This window comes from Pocillopora damicornis, chromosome 1 (genome assembly GCF_964200805.1).
Source record: "Pocillopora damicornis chromosome 1, jaPocDami1.2, whole genome shotgun sequence".
Taxonomy (NCBI): domain Eukaryota; kingdom Metazoa; phylum Cnidaria; class Anthozoa; order Scleractinia; family Pocilloporidae; genus Pocillopora; species Pocillopora damicornis.
In genome coordinates this window covers 32,001,778-32,022,481 of record NC_142670.1, presented here as the reverse complement: position 1 = coordinate 32,022,481, position 20,704 = coordinate 32,001,778, and the positions used below count along the sequence as shown (strand labels likewise).

Below are 20,704 nucleotides of genomic sequence, written 5' to 3'. Positions count from 1 at the left end.
GTTACTTCTCCAGATTGTTATTGACTTCGAGGAAGAGAATCTCAAGACTCCTAAAAAACAAATCGGGCTCCCGCTTTTTGGTCGACTGATGTTGTTAATCACTCAACGTATGATTACAGACCGAATTAAGCACGCCAAAATGACACGTTCAAGTTGATCTATATCGTAATTAAAATATTATTATAGTTTAGATTTGTTGTTTTGCATTAGTGGCCGCAGGTATTTGTAGTAGCCTGGTTGCACCTGAAATGAAAACAAAGTCCTTCAATAAACAAAAACATCATAAAACAGGTTTAGTTGGCACGGTAACGAATGGTTTTATGACACACAGGCAACCCTATAGTGGTGTTCATAGGATTTGGAAAACCCAAGCCCAGATACAATACAAAAACCTTGGTAATTCTTGCTTTGAGTCGGTTTTGTCGTAATGCCCTAAATTTTTTATACCTCTTACTGATATTTCCGCATGATAGAGCGCTCTATGAATGAATGTTTTAAAAAAAAACCAAAGTGATCACGATAACCAATCAGAGGATAAGAAAATTTCACAATTAACCAAAAAGAAAGCAAATTTATTATTTTTTTTAAGGCAAATTTATTGAAGCGCGGGAAAACACGAGTGAGCAGGACGCGGTTGCATTTAGTGTTGAATCTGATTGGCTGAGAGGATTACACGAGTTTTCGGCACCACTCACAAAGCAAAGTAAAGCAAATGCATAGCGAACCCAGATTAGTATCGAAACTCGATTGCACATTTCTTTATCCATCTAAAATTAATAAACTGTACCTGTTCATCATTTAACTCCGATCTTTGTGCCCATCTGAAAAGGTCCTCATATACGTTGCCATCGAAACGTCCCAATGGAGAGTTAAGTACGTAATCTGAATGATCAAAGGCGTCAACCAGAGCCACTGCTTCAGGTCTTTACGTTGAGAAATACAGGAACAAGAAAATCGGGTTAACTCAAACAAGTTGCTGTTTTTCAAACCCGTTCACGATATCATAAGACAACAGCGCTTATGTTCTTAGGCATAAAGATATTTTAACCCCGACTCACAGTTATTTTAGCCCGCGCCGCTAGGAGAGGGTTGAACTGACTCTTAGAACAGCCCAAAACAAAATAATGCCTATGAACATAAACTATATTACCATTATTACTTTGGGGGCATTAAGAAAAAAACCTGAAACCAAAAAAAAAAAAATTACAATACAGTCTGAACAGCCAAGCAAGCAGGCGCACGGGCTAAAATAGATTTGGATTCGGTTTCACAACGATGACTGAGATAATTATCAAGGCCTTAGTTCTCCTAGGACCATTCCGTCCTGGCCTCGACCTTGTGTACTCGACCCAATTTTCTTAACTCGCGTTCAAGTATGTCGAATATAAGGCCCAGGCCCTACTTTCGAAAATGCAGGCCTTACGCCATATCTAAACTTCTAAATTTCGCGAATAGAACCGCTAAAGGACAAGTTTATTATATTCCGTTTCTTAAAGGTCCTAATATTTAAATTTCATTACTATCAAAAACTCGATCTTCACATCAAACAACTCACAAAGTTGAAAAAAATTTTAAAAAACCGGCTTTCCAGAACTGCTAAATATCAGAACCTTGAATATCAGAACTTTCGAGCCCTTCGTCAGAGCGAAAGACGAAACGGCTAACGCTCGTAACGTCAGCTTTCAAACTCTTTACGGTGGCCAATTTACGTTATCAACTCCCCAGTTGTTAACACTAAATTACCCTTTTAAGAATAAGGGATCTTTTTTCTTAGTCAACTCACCTGAGCTTGTCCATCAAATCATAAACTTGTTGTCGTATAGTTTGAGTTTGAGCGCAGTTAAGAACTCCAGCCTAACAGGAAATGGAGAAAAAAAAGAAGGCAACAGATACTTCATACAACTGATATTAAAAATGGCTTCCTATCTTTCATTTTCATTTTTCATGCAGGTTTCTCTTCTACACTTAAAGCTAAATACATCATAACTTTTGTTGTTCGCTTGTTTGTTCTTGTTTGTTTATCACTCGGCATGAAGGTCAAAGTTGTTAGGCGTTTCATCTGAGCTAAAATCATTTCTATTACCAGATTCATAACATTATCGCTCTTGCTTACGAAGTTTTTAATCTAAAAAATCGTTTGTTACCTCCAGAAAACTTCCTGAGTCTTCAACGATACCCCAAAGAACAAACAAATCTGCCACACATTTCAGCACCCTGCGTAAACTTGAACTAACACCAGACAGGTTCTCCATCGAATCCAATAAATACGAAACCATAACACAATGACTATAACCCTGAAACAAAGAGAAAAAATAAACTAATAATTTATATCTAAGTGAGATATCTTTATTGGAGGCAATATTACTTGCAGACGTCCGCGCGAATCAAAGGCTGCACACACTCCATTAAAAGGCTGAAGCAAAAGATCGCGTAATCATCACGGCAAATCCGAAAAAGAAAATATTGAGGAGAGCCAATGAGAGCTCAAAGTGTTGACACGGGAGCGGGAATATGCGCGGGAAAACGCAACGCCCAACCCAACAACAAAGATGACAACGTAATCAATTGCAACAGCCAATCAAAAAGGGGAAAACACCGAGAAGAGCCAGTGAGAAAAAGGAAAACGGGTTGCTGGTAAGCGGTTAGCCTGCATAGCAGGCGTAATTTTGGCCAACGAGTGCGCAGTATTTTCTTAGTGAAAATTATGGTCACCATATTTGAGCTTAATGGCAGCAGAAGACTGGAGAGAGATGGAAATTTGTACCAAGCGGGCGAGCGACGTAACTCCAAATCAGACATGGCCGGTTGAATGAACAATCGCGAGCTTCTTCACGTTAACTCGCCCTAAGAAGACGCCTGCACTGCAGGCTAGCGCGCAGTTTTAAGAGTAAAATTAGTTAAATTCCAGATTACTTTTGAAAATCAATCAACTGAACATTTCTCTGCAACACAGCTTGTGTTATGGTCACCTCGCTCTCTGGCTCACCTTAGCACAGCGTAGTAAGTCTACAGACAGCTCGTTCCAAGCATCAGAGGAGTCCGTTCCAGAGGAAATTTTTCTTTGAAGCTTTTCTGCAACAGCCCTCACCTCGCTGAATGAACGCAAGGGAACGTTAAATTAATTAGTGACAGCCTATTTCTTTTTCTACATGTATATGCTTACAACTGATGCAAGCTACAAGGCCACTGAACGGACGGACACCTGACACTGCCTCAAGCTTGAAAAAGCGAGACGCTTGACGTATCTAGCGGGATCGCCACATAACGGCACGCAAGAGTAGGATAGCCTACTTACGGGCTTCCCAAATCATTTTTTTGGGGTGGCGGTGGGAACGGTTAAATTCTCTCACCTGCCAGTCCTGTCCTGGTAAATTCTTCTTTGTACACCTGGCTCCAAAAATCCTTCTCCATTGATTACCGGACACTGTTCATTTCTTCGTGACAAATACCTCAGTGAAACAGGTAGAGCTTTTCCCTCTTGAGCTTGAGAGGCGATTTTTACCAGAAACCTGTAACGAAATATAATCCCTACAAATGTAATCAGTTGTGCAGCGCGAGAAGAATTTCAACTAATGCCAGAAGCTGAATACACGAATGATCAGGGAGAACACGATCCCAAGCGCAGAAATGAACGTGAAATTACATGAATTTTTCCTTTCAAAGGAAAAAAAAAAAAACGCCAAAAGTCAAAGTAAGAAGTGACTTCACAAACCCATCACCACTGGGCGAGGGATGTTTCTACCAGGTGACTAGGCAATCGAAACATTGCGATCGTTTTTGATAGTAGGGCCGTCTAACTTAAAATCTTTTTAACCTTCTACAAAAGTACATCTAAAACCTCAATTACATTTAGGTTAAAAGTCGTGGGCGACGCAACTTTAAGTTGGGGGTGACGCACAAAAACTTAAGGGCGACGCAACCATACTTCGGGGCGACGGAACTTCACTTGGGGAATCCGTGCAGGGGGGGGGCACGTCACCTACACCATTTAGGCAGTACAATAATGTATACAAGCTTACCTTGCTACTTGCAGGAAAAGAACATCATTATCTCCTTCGTAAGTACAGGCAGCATTCAACAATGTATACAATTCAGGAAGACCGCTGTACAGTAAGTAGCCATGTCCACCACACGCCAGTCGGCACGTCTCTGCATGATGCATGGCCGTTGAAGTCGAAAACGCCTTGAGACCACTGGTGATAGCATGGCTCTACAAATAAGAAATAGAAAAAAAAGAATAAACTTGAGGAAAACTTAGGCAAAGTTTGTTGCAAAAAAAAAAAAAAAGAAAGAAAAATCTAAGTGCCGATAATATCTCTCACTTAGGATAAAATTCGTATTACAATGGCTGCCACACGACATCCTCTATTTAAAAGGGCTGGCGATAGTATATTACATTGAATTTTGACTGGTTAACAACCCATAGTATCTCAACTCCTATACCATAGACCATTTTCAGACTGGGAACACGAAAAGGTTTTACTTTACCTCTGGTAATATGGACAAGTCACCAGCTGCAATTTTCTTTTGACGTTCCTGAAACGATCTCCACACATGATCAAACGCAAACTTTGAGGCATAGGCCATAGCCAGCCCGGGTAACAGTTTGTACTGTTGTGTTTTGTAATCGATAATCTGGGTCTCGGGTTCCCTGTTGTAAGATCAAAGACAACTTGTGGGTAAATCACTAAATATACGTTTCCGAGTGTTTCACCAACGGTTAATTCAACCAAACCTTCTCGTAACGCGTATAATGACAAACGAAAGACAAACAAACAAAAACCTGACGCACACAAACCAACAAACAATTTAAAACATCATGTTAAAACAAATCAAACAAACAAACAAACGAAAAACAAACTGAGTCCTCATTAACGGCCAAGTAAGCGCATCTAAGAGTCAATTTGTCCCCTTTGAGTTGAGGGAATAAAAAAAATTATTCGAAGGGATAAAAGATAAACTAAAAGCGTGCACGAAGCCCGTTACTCGAGGATGCGAATAACGACCATGAAAGGAACGACTCGAGGAACGGTTTGAGTCGATATCGTTTGAATTTAAGCGATTTCAAACGCTCGAGGCTTTCTTTCTACTAAAAATCAAGTTTTTTCCAAGTGTTACCTTAAAAACACTTGCTTCCTGCTGCAGCAAATGTACCGTGAACTGATGACATGATGCGCGTGAATAGTGCCAATACAGACATAAATGGGGTGAGTCTACTCCATTATATCTCCTAAACAAGCACAGTGACCTATCCTTTTTATTATATTTTTCGAAACAGACATTGGTAGGGTATATTTAAGGAAAGTTAAAAAAAATTGTTCGATAACTTTTTTTCTGAGGAGTCACCTCAACGTTTAATCCAGGGGTAGTAATGAAACGAGAAAATATCATGCTAGTCACTCTTGGGTGTCGACAGGTTGATGACAGGAATGCATATGGTTTCTAAAACCAATAAACTTGTCCCATACCCTTGTTTCAGCTGACCCTGGCGACGCACAGCACTGTAACGAATGGCGATAGTGATCGCTTTTGATAACTGCCAGAAGGAGTCGCCAACAATGCCTGCCCGCGTCAAACTCATGGTACCGTACAACAGTTTGGAGTTAGCTGGTTTTGTGAAGGTTCCGTCAGGGGACAACTGTTGGTTATTGATAGTAAAATCAATATATTTACTGTGGAGCCTATTAAAATCAAATCTAAATAGGTGTAGGGGGAAAGACACAATAACTGAAAAAAACAAAGTGCCAGGCTGGGCGATTGATAGAAAGTTATGTACGCTTTTCTCGGAGTGAAGACAGAATGTTATCATAGCAAGGAATTTCAGGTCGTGTTTTATTGCGATAAACCATTTAAGGATTTTGAGTTTTTCCGTCATTAATTCATATGGTTTATTTCGTTTTTCGATTGGTATCAGACCAGTTTGGGAAGGTTGACAACGCACGAGTAGCGACTCGCGATACTTGTTATGTTATTCCACCGTTAAGCACGAGTAAAAAATACGTTAAACTGTGATGAGAGAAAGTTGGATTTTGAGCATTCTGAACATTACCTGTCTTTAATTAGAAAAACTTATCCAACCACAATGAGGTTTCCACCCCTTTCAGTGTCTAACCACTTATCATTGTACCATAAGAGCCAGCACTAACGCCAAGTCATATATACGAGCACAACAACCCATTTCATACTACCTTTGAAAGACCATTAGCATCTGGTCTAGTGGAATACGGACATGGTCAAACATTAGATATCCATTGTCACTCCCGTTGTACATCATAGAAAACTTGGCTCCAATGTCTCCTATTGTGATACCTGGATATTTTTGGAGAATAAAAGGCTGTTACCTGATGAATCACGTTGCGCCGAACAGATTGTAGTGGGGGGGGGGGGGGGGGGGGGAGTAATAGGCTTTATCAACTGAGGTGATTAAGTGAATTGACCATGGTAAACAGTTTCTAAAGCTGAAGTTCCGAGCATTAGCCCTTCGTCTGAGCGAATAGATAAAATTGTGAGTTGTGGGTGTTTTATCTGCGTAAAAATGGAGCTACGCTGTTTGTTGGAACATGTTAACATTACGAAGCAAATACAGCTCAAATACAAATGCAACTTGAAGGAAATGCACGTATTTGCTGCGCGGACGTACACACAAACGCAGGCACAGTCGTGTAAGCAAGAAATGAAAAAAGAACTATACCCATTCTCGTCTTCTTGCGTTTGCGCTTGCGTTTACATCTAATACGTGTGTCTCTATGCTACAACACTGTTGAAAAGGAAAAGTCCTCTTCAGGTTCGTTTCGTCATGAATTTGGGGGGCCTGTGGAGTGGACGTGAGTGTCTGCATTTTCCATTTTTTTTTTCTTTTGCTTTCCAACAGCAACAGAGAGAGATCCCTTACCTGGCAAAGGTTGATGAGTCTCTAGATCTCGTAACTGAACTAGAAACATCTGAATTCCACGATCAGTTCCATCAACAATCAGCCTTGCGGGCACGGTCGCAAAATTAGAAGTTTTTCCCACTAGAAAACATTTTAAATCAACATTTTAAAATGGAAGCACTGTAGCATAACATTAAGAAAGGACAGAGTTTAGGCGATAAATTTATTCGCACCCATAAATCTGCAAAAGTAAATTACTCTGCTTTTTTCACGCGGGTTATTCAACCATGACGAAAAAAAGCAAACAAAAAACTGACATTTAAATCAATACTTCAGAATGGAAGTAGTATAGCGTTAAGTACAGATTACTTAAGAGTTCAAGCAATACATTTCTCATCATCCTCATCATCTGGTACTTAAGTATCTTTTCTAACCAAATCTTTAAAATGCATCCATATATAATATAATTTCGAACATACGATTTCCAGGCCACCATTTACAGGCTGAATGAGTCGGCGAGTGAATAATAAACTCCTGTGTGGTCTTATCGTATGTTGCTGTTGTCTCCAGGCCACGCACAAAAGTTCCTGAAAATAAAATTTATAAACAAGATAATTCATCAAATTACTAGATTTCAAATACTTAACCATTTACACCCTAACATCAGTATGCATATTCTCCATACTGTTCTCTATACATTTCATAAGATGCTGACAAGGAGAATTTGTTCATAGACCTTCATACTCACCATGGCCAATTTCAGTCTGGGCATATGTTCCTATTATCTGAAAGGACTCTGCAAGAGGCAGCCATTTTGCTTTTTGTTCTTCACTTCCTTGTCCCTTAATTGATAGAAGAAAGAAAGTACATTAATATAAAAGCCATCTTGGCAGTAATGAACACTGCTTAAGCAGTAGTGGAAATAATGCCTGAAAAAATTCAGGCCTGTATAGGATTTGAACCCACATGACCTATGTGATACCAGTGTAGTGCTCTTCCAACTGAGGTACCAACATAACAAGCCAGCTGGGAGCTGGTCATTTTTTTGCTTCGTAATAAACCCGTGAAGTGATGAATAATGTTCAAATCCCATACAGGACTGAATTTTTTCAGGCCTTATTTTCATTTCTGCTTAAGTAGCATTCATTATTGCAAAGATTGCTTCCATATTCATTTCTTAATCTGCAGTTCACATAGTGATTTTCATACATTCACAGTAGAGAATGTACATGTAATCAGTCTGTTTGTAACAGTAATTTTCAGCAATTAACCAAAGAAGCTTGATGCAGGTTACATAGAGAATAAGGAAAAGCAGCCCCAGCCCCCTAGCTTTCAGTCCCTAGTTTACTCTCCTATACCTATTGTTACAAGTGTGGTCTACAAAAACATTTGAGATAAAATGTAAAGTCTGTTAGAAAGAAGGTTGCATCATTCTGTTGAACCATAATAAAAAATTTGCATTTCATAGTTGTCAGCCTTTTTCATTACCATCTACTTCTGACTAAATTTCTGAAATTGAGACGTTTAGGAGTGTTACAAAATTTTCTTTTTGGAGTAAGTTTGTGCTTTTTCAACAAATATGAACAATTTGAGGTACCTTTATAGTAGGAATGAACATCACTTTATGCAAGGCGTATGGCAGCTGGGTTTGCGTGCTCCTAGGGAAAGAGTTGATAGCCTGTAATTTTGTATACATCTCATCATGATTTATCAGATTTTAATTTTGCATTACAGTTGCACACTTTTTCAGCTCGTGGAATTCATATCTAACTAGAAACAAAGTACTTCTTCAAGACTCCTTTTAAACAGTCAGGTCAGAAAGTTCTAAATTGGTGACTACCCTATCAATAAGGAGTAGCTGAATTTTATCCCATCTGTTACTGAAGCATTGACTCGGCTAAAAACAAGAAGGTTGTAATTATAGTCAGCTGAGAGTTCTTTAATCTTAGCTTGCCCAAAAGATACTAACAGTTTCTGTTTACCCCTGCAATCATGCTCATTAAGTCTGCTGCTGACTGAGAAGTACCCCACACTTAGGCATAAACAATGACTGTACTCATCAGTTAGCGGCAGAAATCAAGTGATTGTGGCCCACAGTATTTATCAGTAACGTTCATGCCTTTTATTAACCAGTAATGATCATGTCAGACTTTCACCTTTGTTTAAAATGCACTATCTATACCTTCCTAAAATTCTTTGATCATTAGGATCATTTATCCAATGTTCTTTTACTAGCTCGGTGATTCTTAATCCTTTCTGTAAACCTCTCTCATAAGCACGTCTGCGGTCAAGGATGTAATAATCTTCTTTGCTAAGCACAGGATCCTTCTCTACCAATGACTCTTCAATTGAATAAAAAGAAAAATAAATTATATTTGATGAAAAAAACCTTTAATTAAAAGCTAAAACAGGTTTTATCATAAATACTGAACATGAAGGGTGGACAATTGGTTAGGGGGGGGTCACAATGTGTCAAACAGAGGGTTTTCATCAATTTTTGTCACCTGAATACTGAATATTGTATGAGTTGTTTGCTTACAAAATTGGGGGGGGGGGGGAGGTCCACAGGCACCCCAGGACTCCACTCCAACATGGGATCATGGGTTGCACCCTTATGTTGATGTCTTCTTGTATCAGGGTTCAAACATCCCAGAATCACCAGACAGGGGAGGAAAGTCCCTCTGGCAGTTCCTACTACCATTTTGGTGCGACAAGTCCATTATAAGTGTTAAATGCATCCATAAAAAAGTACATTCAACTGAAAACATATATATCAACAATACAATAAAACCATGAGCCTTAGGGATAATTCTACTAAAACAATACGTCTATTCACTCTAAATTCCTATGTGTGATGGTCACCTTGAGCTTCACCCTCATCACAGTTGTAAAGCGATAGAAATCTAGAGCTCATAGTCTAAACGTCACATAGACAGTAGGTTATGTGTCACTCAAGTGTGTCAGGTTTAAGGTCCACTTTGTAAGGGTCTCGGTTCGCGTGACATTTCTCGAGCTAGAGTGTCGATTTCCATACGAACACTCCATTTCGCATCTGATCACGCTTGATGCAGATGCGTTTGCCACGTTCTCCCCAATTACCTGATTAAAGAAATTATCAGAAATTATTTATCCAAATGCCATCTAACACTAATGCCAATCTCATAGCTATAACCACCATTCGATATTCTCACCTAAGAATTTCTTACGCTCTGTTCTCTCTCGGCCTCCATAAAGCAAGTAAGTTAGTTCCCTTGTGTCAAAGGATGCCTTTCCTCGTTCACGGGCTAAATCGGGATTTATTTTACCAGACGGTGGCTTCATTTTGATACAGACCAAATAGATTCCACCAGAGGTCAATGGTTTTATGAGGTAAACATTACACAACTCGCACTAGGGTAACGTGACTTCGCTGCTGAGCTGACCATAATTTCTCGGTCTAGTCTCCCTCGGTCATCCCTAAAATGTGCAGGTTGTTGAGTAAACATTTTATTTCAAGAAGTTGAACATTCGAAAAAAAAGAAAAATTATATATATGATTATTTTCAAGAATCAAACAGTGTGGAGGCTCTGCCTGATTATTTTCTGTTGCCTGCTTGGCATATGGGTTTCTCTTTCACGTAGAAATAACAATTATACACGGGAAATAAACATTTTCTTTCTCTAGGGGATATTTTGTTGCTTATCATTTTTTTCCCTACACGAAACAAAATATTACCTCTGAAGAAACCCACCGAGGTTCTTGTGAAAGCGGACAGGGAAAACCAATTCTAGTGCCTTAATGTAAAAAGGTATTTTTCCATTAGACTCCATCAAAATACAAACAATGAAAACTGGAAAAAAAATGGCTTCATCATCTTTCTATATTCTTGATGTAGTCTCGTACCAAGACCTTTCACGGCCAAGCGCGTCGCTCGCGCATTGTTGTATACATGATAATCTCTACTTTCTTGCGTACTTCGCCTTTCTCAACCACAAGTGCAAGACCAAGGCCACCAAAACCAATCAAGTGGAGAAGAAACTCCTCAAGAAGGCTGTGTCCACAGCACTGTGGATTCATATGATATTATTTGCTTGTTACCTCCCTCCCTTTTTTTTTTGTTTTTGTTTTTTTGTCGTTGTTGGTTTTATCTCTTTCGGTGCATGGAACACGCCGTTCTTCATAACTGTGTGATGCTAAGCTCTTTAATTCTAGATAGAAAATTTTTTTCTATTTCTATTGCTGGATATGTTACAAACGAGACAGATGGAAAATTTAAAACTTGTTTATCGACTTAAAAAAAATATATATATATATATAAATATTATGAGGGGAAAAAAGGACGTAACTACATTTCCCGACAAGCCTGTTTCGTGAATCGCTTCACTCTTCAGGGGTTTAATGAAAGAATATTCATGTGACTATCGTTTATATACAAGGGAAATTTGCATAATACGCGGTAAACTTAAAAACTTTAGAGTTCAGCTGTTGCGTAGCAACGCTTTGTTTCTGTGCCGGCATGAAGATACGAGTTCGTTACGCTTATTTAGTGATGAGAGGTCGGGTCGGTAAATTATAAGGAATTTTTCTTTTAGGCAGAGGTTGCATCTTTTACTGGAGCTGTTGTAGGGAGAGTTAGATGATAAGACGCGCCATGAGATAGAATAGTCAATGTTGTCGTTCTTGAGTGTCCAGATGTGTTTGCTAAGTTCGGTAGAGTTTTTGTGTTTGGCGTGGCGGAATGATGCGGTGTGATTTCTGTGTCTTGTTTTGAAGTTGGTTTCTGTGAGTCCGATGTATGTTTCAGAGGTGTTGTTGTCTTTCCGTGTGACGGTGGCTTGATAAACGACTGATATATATATATATATATATATATATATATATATAACTAACTGCAGACAGTACTGTTTCGGCCTTCTGGGCCTCATCAGTGCAGTGCTGATGCTAGGACGGAGGTAAGGCAATAAAGTCACCCCAAGTGATCTCACACATGTGGGATCACTTAAGCCATGCCAGAGTGCTCAAACTAGAAACACTAGTGAGCATGCATAATGCTAGCAGCAATGACTCATCCTAGTAGAGTGCTCAATTTGGACATGAAAGCAAAGCTTTATATGCCAAAGAGCTATATATATATATATATATATATATATATATATATATATATATATATATATATATATATATATATCAAGATATTTTCTACGAGTGTAAGACATGATAAAAAAAGTTGCCAATCGCAATGGTTGCCAAACTTCTCTACAAGTGCACTAATGCCATCGACCTTTTGGCCTTAGCAGTATCGCATTGGTTGAGCATACAGTGACTAAGTTTGTAAGACTCAGGTTTAACTCTTCACGGGCAACTCAGATTCTTTCATTGTTCCACGTTCCATAATCGTGATTATTCTAGTTGTATAGATTCCGCTCCTGTTCTAACAGTGGTTGATTTTCAAATTTAATTTCAAGAGGCGAGTGGGCCACAGACCGTTTCATGTACATGTACTCTCCATTTCCCATGTTTCCTTGCGACTCTTTTTGGCGGAATTGCCGCCCACAAATCACGTGAAAACAAAGCAGACCAAAAGGTCTCTCTGGCAGCTCAGAGGAGCTATTAAAGATTGAATTTCACAAGGACTTGTGGTAAGTCCGAACAAGTTTGTGTAACTATTGCTACAATTTAGATTTGTTGTCACGCATCAACGGCCGCAGGTACTTGTAGTAGCCTGGCTGTACCTAGAATGGAAAAACAGCTGATTACTACATAAAAAAACGGTAAAATAACGCAACTATAACTAGCGGTCAAAAAAGATGGAAACGACGCAAAGTTTGATGTGCTTCGTAGAGGGTAAAAACCATTAATTGAGACAGGAAACTTTCCTAATATCTGTGTTGACCGAGAGAACCTGAACGTGACTTTGAATTTTGAACAAGGCAATAACGTCACACGATAAACAACCAATAAAGCACTAGCTGAGATCACGTGGCGCTTTTCCCATCAGCCAATCAAATGACAAGCATAACATAATGTCATCACTTTCTGGTCACAGACCAAGACACAGATGTACAAACGTTACAACTATAGACAAAAAAAATGACCCGTTGATCTTAATAGACACTCGTAGTAAACTGATGCGTTACAAACCACAACTCAATTTACCTCCTGATCATTCAATTCTGATCTTTGAGCCCATCTGAAAAGGTCTTCATAAACGTTGCCATCGAAGCGTCCCAGTGGTGAATTAAGTAAGTAATCTGAATGATCGAACGCGTCCACTAGAGCGACTGCTTCAGGTCTAAACGTTAAGAAAACAAAATAAGGACGTATTCAGTCGCAATGCAATCTTGAAAGAAAATTAATGAGACGAAGGGAAAAGAAAAAGTTTTACACTTCTTGATCTGAAAAAACTCCTTGAAGCGAAAACCGAAGTACTGAAAAAGGGTCAAAGAGTGAAAATAAAATTTCGAATAAGATCGCATAAATGTATGGTACATGTTCAAAGTAAATTATATAACGCATTATTTGTAAGACAAACCTGAGCTGTTCCATCAATGCATAAACTTGCTGTCGAATGGTTTGAATTTGGCTGCAGTTCAGAATTCCAGCCTGAAAGCAAAATGGGAGAAGATGTTTGGGTTTCTCTGAAAACGTGCACTTGGTATCGAAACCATGGATTTGAAACTTTCAGCAACATGTAGTTTTCAGTAACATGCAGTCGCAAAACACTAAAAGTTATCTAATGGCTGTTAGACTGACATAAGTGCGCATACACATGTAGTTTGTTTTCACGGTTTTCTAGCATTTCCTGATCTCTCTTTTGATTGGACGTGAAAAAATAAACATTCAGGACCCATTTTCAATGCTTACGATTTAAAACAACACTTTGGGGCAAGTAACAGTATAATGCTCCCCTGATTTTCTTCGATAAAAATCTCACTCTTCATCTTGTGAAGTGTGATTACTGCTATAGACTTACTTGTGTATTTCCCTCCTTACCTCTAGAAAACTACCTGAGTTTTCAGTAATACCCCAAAGAACAAATAGGTCTGATAGAGATTTCAGGACCGTGCGTGAATTTGGGCTGACTCCAGAGAGGTTCTCCATCGAATCCAACACATAGGAAACCATTACACTGTTACTGTAGCCCTGTAAAAAGAACGAAAGATAAATCACTTTAATCTACGGTGACTCAGAACAGTTTACCCCTACCACCTCGCACCAGCCTTCCTCCTCCCAGTAATTCTGGTACCCCTACATTTTCCGAGGTGGAAGGAACCATTTTGAAAGTGAAGTCTCTTGCTTATAAATACAACACAGTGACCCGGCTTGGGCTTGAACCCAGACCTCTCAATCTATCCCCGGTAGTTCGACGGACGGATAACGCTATCCACTGGATAAATCTCTATCCAGTGGATAACGCAGTACATTTGTGAACATTCATCCATTGGATAACGATTTTATCTGCTGGATAGCGTTATCAACCCCTTTAACAATTGAGCCCTAATATGGAGTGTACGCTGTATCCCCCACCAAGGGGGAGAGGGTGATGCGTGAAGAGACCAAACAAAGGCTGCGAAGGAGACTATTCAAGACAAAGATACCCTGAAACTTTTACCTTGGCACAGCGCACTAAGTCTACAGACAAGTCATTCCACGCATCGGCAGGATCCATTCCAGAAAGTATTCTACTTTGAAGTGCTCCTGCTACAGTCCTCATTTCACTTATATTCAAAGACAAGAGAAATTTCCCAATAAAAATGAGACATTAAAGTTATTCTTCACTCAGAGCAGTTTACTTTCAAGTTAAAGGCACACTTATATCTCCAGTGTAGATGCTAGCTCAAAGATTGTTGATAAAAAGCCAAGAAACTCCAATCCATTGAAAATGGAGAGCAACAAACTGCTGCTAAAATCTCAAGACTACTTCAGGTACCTGCTCCAAAGACAGTCTCTTAGACAAAACAAATTCAGTGAGTCCTTATCTGAAAAATGATTTGACTATTGTTAATTTTGCTTGGTTTTATTTCTTTGCCTCACATTCCCTATACATAGTTGCTAAAAGAGCGATGCCAACCCTTTGATCACTATATGAGTGATTAGCGTATAAATTCTCCTTACAATATCACCCCTGAATCAAACATTAAGGTCAGGAGAATAAAAGAAATGATCACCAACTAAAGAAGCTCTTGATTGTTAAACAAATTCTCCTTGTCAGCACCTCAGGAAATGCACAGAGAATGGTACGGAGAATATGCATACTGATGTTGGCGTGAAAAGAGTTAAGACTACTTGAGAACTCTTTCGTTTTTTCAAGTTCCTTGTTCTGGACCAAGCTCACCTTGCAGTCCTTTCCTGGTAAATTGTTCTTTGAAGTTCAGGTTCTAAGAATCCCTCTCCGTTTATAACTGGACAATGTTCACATTTTCGTGACATATATTTAAGTGATGGTGGAAGAGTCTTTCCTTCTTGAACTTGTGAGGCAATTTTTACCAGATACCTATTGACATGTTTATTAAAATGAAATCTTTAATTATTGCAGGCGATAGCTGAATGCAAGCTCACTTATAACATACTTAGGGAGACACACAGTTTTCAGCTCACCTAGCGACTTGCAAGTAAAGGACATCATTATCTCCCTCGTAAGTACAGGAAGCATTCAACACTGCATAAAAGTCAGGAAGACCACTGTACAGTAAGTAGCCATGTCCACCACAAGCCAGTCGGCACGTCTCTGCATGACGCATGGCTGTTGATGTCGTGAACGCTTTCAGACCACTAGTGATTGCATGAAGCTACAAACAAATTGAGCATTAGATGAAAAAAAAAAAAAAAAAGAAAAGAGTGGAACAGTGCGAATTCATTTAAGCTGTTGATGCCAGTTTTTAAATTTCTAAGAAATAGAGAATTCTGAATCCCCGCCTCCATCTTTCTGCACTCAAGCGAAAATTTTGTCAGGCTCTAAGCTTACTAAAAAATTTCAGCAACCTATCAAGTGCAAAACAGTCTAAAGTTATTTCTGTTTCCCACAAAAAGGGGCTAAAAATGATAAAAAATATACTTGCTGCAGTTGTCAAATACTAGGCAACACGTTAAATTACATTTTTAAGTCAAGAATTTTCATACCTCTGGTAACATAGAGAAGTCCCCTGCTGCAAAATTCCTTTGGGATTCTTCATACAATTTCCACACACGGTCAAACGTAAACTTTGTAGCGTAAGCCATAGCTAAACCTGGTAACAGTTTATATTGCTGTGTCTTGTAGTGGATAAGCTGGGCCTCAGGCTCGCTAATTAACAGAAAAACTAAATGTTCACATGAGGATCTAACTTCAAAGTGACTATCTTCATAATAGGAAATCTATTCTCGTTTGGACTCCCACTCTCAGTCCACTCTTAGCCATATTTTATGTTAACACCTCATTAAAGAAGAAAGTTGGTTTATCAACTGAGTTGATAAATAAATGTAAATTGGCCACCACTGGGAGTTGCAAAAGCTGACATTTCGAGCGTTAGCCCTTCGTCAAAGCGAAGGGCTAACATGGCATAAGAGACACCTCGCTGGAAAGCAAACGTGCGCACTGTGACATCCAAAGCAGAGGAACTTGCTTTAACCTTGCCGTTGTTGTTGTTTGAGAAGTCTCACTGCGCATTTTTCTCGACCAGGGTGTCTGTTTTATCATATAAATGCTTACCGAGCACAGCCTATTTCTTACAACTTACTCTGACTTGGGTCGACCTTGCCGTCTCACTGCACTGTAACGCAAGGCAATGGTGATTGCTTGGGACAGTAACCAAAAACAATCAACAACAATTACTGTCCGCACATAACTCATAGAGCCATACAAAAGCTTGGAGTTTCCTGACTTTGTGAACGTGCCATCAGGCGAAAGCTGTGCATGGAAAAGAGTGAAAAACGGAGTTTCTTCTTAAAAAACCAAAACCCAAGTTATCACAGCGATCGATCAGAACAGAAATTGACATCTTCGCTAGCCAATGAGGACTCAAAGGTAAATCAAGCAAACTACTTGAAGCGCGGGAAAACGCAAGTGACGAAGTCGCGATTGGTTTTTTAGTTTTGCATCTGATTGGTTGAGAGAGTGGCGCGAGTTTTCTAGACCAATCACAAGCAAAGTAAAGTAAAACCAAAGTTAGTGTAAACTAAGCCGTAGAAGGTGTACGCAGTGGGAAGGGGGGGATCTCCGATATGTGGATGTGATCAGCATCCCCAATAAAATGTCAGTGACCAAAACTTGTACCATCTGAGTGCTTATTACCAGCAAGTCCCAGGCAAAGTAAAGAAAAACCTATGCAATTCCCAAGGCATGTAACTAATTTTAACACAATTTAAAATTGCTCAATACCTTTGCTAGCCCCATAAGCATCTGGTTAAGAGGAATCCGGACATGATCAAACATCAGAAATCCATTGTCTGTTACATTTGTAAAAGGAGAGAATTTGGCTCCAATGTCTCCTACTGTTATACCTAAGAAATAAGAAAAGGAGGTAACAAGGACACTGTTGTCCTCCTCGTTGTGGGAAGTCTTTGAGGGACAAGAAATAACTCCACAGGCACTATAATAATTGCTGTACGGTGATAGGCAAATAAGTGGTTCTGTATTCAACAGTTTTGCTGAGAAAAGCTTCATGAGATAATTAGACAATTTGGTTTTATATCAGAGTTGATAATGTAAACTGGCCACAGTAAAGAGTTTGACAAGCGTTAACCCTTCATCAAAGCAGATGAAGTTTAAGATAAAACATACCAGGCAAAGGTTGGTGAGTATCCAGATCACGCAACTGAACAATAAACATCTGTATCCCATGATCCTTTTCATCCACTATTAGTCTTGCTGGTATGATGGCAAAGTTGGAAGACTTTCCCACTGAAAGTTAAAGATCATAACCAGTTTGGCAAGTAATGCAAAGTTATCTTTAATTTTGCTTGTAAATCAAGACATAACAAGGGGTAATTTATTTCACCATCCAAGTGACCCCAGTCCTGTAATGAGCTTTTTAGTGAACAGTGCTTTGCTAATAAGACTGGAAGAAGCATTCAGAGTCCTAAAAGTGACTTTTTTTGGACACCTCACTGAAGTAGATACTGTACAGCACATGTATGCAACATGAAAGTCTCAAGCTCACACATTTCTGAACTAAACTACAAGTTTGTATTCTGTTTCATCTTTCAATTGTATTTAATAATTAATAAATAACAAACATTCATCTGATGAAAGAGGACTTACAATTTCCAGGCCACCATTTGCATGCAGTCAGTGATGGTGAGTGAATAATAAACTCATGTGTGCTTTTATCATATGTTGCTGTAGTCTCCAAGCCACGAATAAAAGTTCCTGGAGAAAGATGTGAAAAATCACAAGAAGATATCAATCGTGTCAGAATCAGTTTTCAGAACATTTCAGAATTTTGAAAAACAATCATAAACCATTCATTTCATTATACAGCACAGACTTTTATGTTTAATTTGTGTGTGTTTACTTTGCAAGGTGAAATCAGTCCAATTTAATGTTATATACCAAATTTCCTAAAATCCTTCTCTAAAATCCTCCTCCTAAGTACTCACTATACAACCCCTCTCCCCTTACAGGTGGGCAAAGACAGCAAATAAAGGCCCCCTTCTCTTTCCATCACTCTATTTGTTATATCAATCAATTCTCTAAAACTAAACTTGCATCATTATATGTGACAAGGGGCCTCCTAAATTAAGCCACACGCTTCCTTAAGTGCCATCTGTTTTGACCAAAATTTTGAATATCAGGGAAGTATAGAAAATTATTTATTTACCATGACCAAGTTCAGTCTGTGCATAAGTTCCAATGATCTGATTTGATTCTGCAAGAGGCAGCCACTTAGCTTTCTGTTCCTCAGTTCCTTGGCCCTATCACATTGCATTGCAAATCATTAACATTGCATGATTATCTGTGAGAAGGCAAATGCAAAGCTCGTTGTCAGTTGAGTCATTAAATTACTGATACAAAAAAAGTATTGAACCAAATGCTGTGTGACCTGAGCTTCTGTTGAGCCACAAAAGGTCAAAATCTGTCTATTTGAGCCTAAGTGGTCCTCCAAGCCAGAGCTTATCCTGGTTTCCTAAGCTTGAAAGGACTAGGAGCATTACTACTCCCCCCTGGATAGGAGTTAGTCCATCCTAAGGGTACCTCCCCCTCTCCCCCCTCCCCCCAGCATTTCAGCAAGCTTTTCACTGCACGGCTGAAGTACATTAAAATTTTTGGTAAAATAGTGCTTAGTATTTCTTTGCAGAATATTTGGCTGCCATCTTGGATCTTTAATGCAGAAGGAGATTGAGGAGAGAATGAAATTTCTAGGGAGGGGGTGGATAGTGCATGTAGGGGGGGAGAAAGACAAAGAAAGGGGGGGCACTCTCTTACTCCACATCAAACATGGCAAATCAGTAAACAATTAACAGCTTGTTAGATCAATGAGCTCTCTCTAGTATGGGCAAGACATCTGCACTATTCAAGTGACAACACATACCAGTATACTGCTTTAAATACAATTAAATGCTCCAATAAAATTTTAAGTACTATCTATATTTTCAATTTTTAATCATTTTTTTCTAATTAAAAGAAATTACCACCAAGTCTGGAAATGGAGATGAATATTAAAGTTAATTAAAGATAGCTCACCTGCAAATGGAAATCACCATTAACCCTTTAACTACCAGAAGAGATTACCATGTAACTTATAGTATCCATACATTATGCAGCAAACAGGTCATGAGAATACTCAACCTCATCAGGTACAATTTATTACCTTGATTGAACACCTAATTCTCGTAATCAATTTACAAGGAAATGTGTAGTAGCTAGAGGAGAGAATTGACGATCAGTTCTTTGGAGTTAAAGGGTTAAGAATGAAACACATATGTTTAATATATAAAATCCGGGTATACCTTTAAAGTGGGAATAAACATAACTTTGTTCAAGTGGAATGGAAATATAGTCCCAGCAAACCTAAAGGACAGAACGCATAAATTTATACAGAAATTTACTGCTCATATAGCGCTATTTACAACAAAAAGATCAAAAGCGCTTTACAAGAAACATAACTGTTACAATGATAATAAATATTTACAGGATCAGACAGAAAATGAACACAAAATCACATGTATGTTAGTTCACTGACTTGTATTACTGTCAAGGACAATCGAATTTGGTGGAATTTTAAACTAGGATAAGTGAATCGAAGAGGAACAAGATGGGAATTACAAGGTAAACGCATACCTCTCTAATAAGGTGATTTCATCTGGATCAGTGATTTGGTGTTCCTTACACAGTTCAACAGCTCGTAATCCTCTTTGTAAAGCCCTCTCATAGCCATGTTTGCGATCAAGGATGTATGCATCTTCTTTGCAAAACACTGGATCTTTCACTAACAATGACTCTTCAATGCAATGCGATGCGAAAAAAAAATGACAACTTTACAAACGACCAGAACTAATGTAATTAATTTCTCTGCACTTTTAGGAATTGCTGAGTAATCTTAAAACCTTTTTTTCAAGTATTGATCGTTCCACTACTCTTGATATAATGAGTAAGTCTAGATCCTTGGTTGTAACGCTTAAAGATGTTAATGGAAGTTTCATCTCATCCTATCCCAAATCTCAGATCTTTTCACACAGTTGGAACAATTAAGTTATGTGGAGATGAAAAATTACCAAGGAATCGTTTCCGTTCTGTCTTAATTGCTTTCCTCCGTAAAGGAGGTACGTCAACTCCGTCGGGTTGAATGAAGCTTTTTTTCGCTCTTTGGCTAAATCTGGATTAACTTTAGTCGGAGAAGGTTGCATGGCGCCGCAAATTCAAACAAGTCAGATCT

The 20,704-nt window shown here is 38.9% G+C and overlaps 3 protein-coding genes across 3 annotated transcripts in view; 1 reads left to right on the top strand and 2 right to left on the bottom strand.

Moving 5' to 3' along the window:
* Positions 1-10,302, bottom strand: part of LOC149053338 (peroxisomal acyl-coenzyme A oxidase 1-like) — a 10,967-nt gene extending 665 nt beyond the window's left edge. The window contains exons 1-16 of the mRNA XM_089190492.1: positions 10,063-10,302; positions 9,054-9,213; positions 8,469-8,529; positions 7,620-7,713; positions 7,351-7,458; positions 6,893-7,012; positions 6,200-6,309; positions 5,469-5,638; positions 4,489-4,651; positions 4,020-4,210; positions 3,351-3,509; positions 2,987-3,092; positions 2,145-2,294; positions 1,784-1,854; positions 788-923; positions 1-243 (exon numbers count right to left, since the gene is read on the bottom strand). The exon at positions 1-243 is cut by the window's left edge and continues 665 nt beyond it. Of these exons, the coding sequence (XP_089046618.1) occupies positions 181-243; positions 788-923; positions 1,784-1,854; positions 2,145-2,294; positions 2,987-3,092; positions 3,351-3,509; positions 4,020-4,210; positions 4,489-4,651; positions 5,469-5,638; positions 6,200-6,309; positions 6,893-7,012; positions 7,351-7,458; positions 7,620-7,713; positions 8,469-8,529; positions 9,054-9,213; positions 10,063-10,192 (1,992 nt within the window). The 5' untranslated portion in view covers positions 10,193-10,302 and the 3' untranslated portion in view covers positions 1-180. The remainder of the gene's footprint in view (positions 244-787; positions 924-1,783; positions 1,855-2,144; positions 2,295-2,986; positions 3,093-3,350; positions 3,510-4,019; positions 4,211-4,488; positions 4,652-5,468; positions 5,639-6,199; positions 6,310-6,892; positions 7,013-7,350; positions 7,459-7,619; positions 7,714-8,468; positions 8,530-9,053; positions 9,214-10,062) is intronic.
* Positions 1-20,704, top strand: part of LOC149053332 (uromodulin-like) — a 67,192-nt gene that overhangs the window by 4,301 nt on the left and 42,187 nt on the right. The gene's annotated exons all lie outside the window — the stretch shown is intronic.
* LOC149053337 (peroxisomal acyl-coenzyme A oxidase 1-like) lies at positions 12,228-20,690 on the bottom strand. The gene is given in 17 exon segments (XM_089189766.1): positions 12,228-12,583; positions 13,008-13,143; positions 13,384-13,454; positions 13,845-13,994; positions 14,464-14,569; positions 15,187-15,345; positions 15,450-15,640; positions 15,972-16,134; positions 16,568-16,737; positions 17,209-17,330; positions 17,611-17,730; positions 18,091-18,198; positions 18,650-18,743; positions 19,779-19,839; positions 20,110-20,269; positions 20,544-20,568; positions 20,571-20,690. Coding segments are annotated over 17 exon segments (2,004 nt in total). The 5' UTR covers positions 20,676-20,690; the 3' UTR covers positions 12,228-12,520.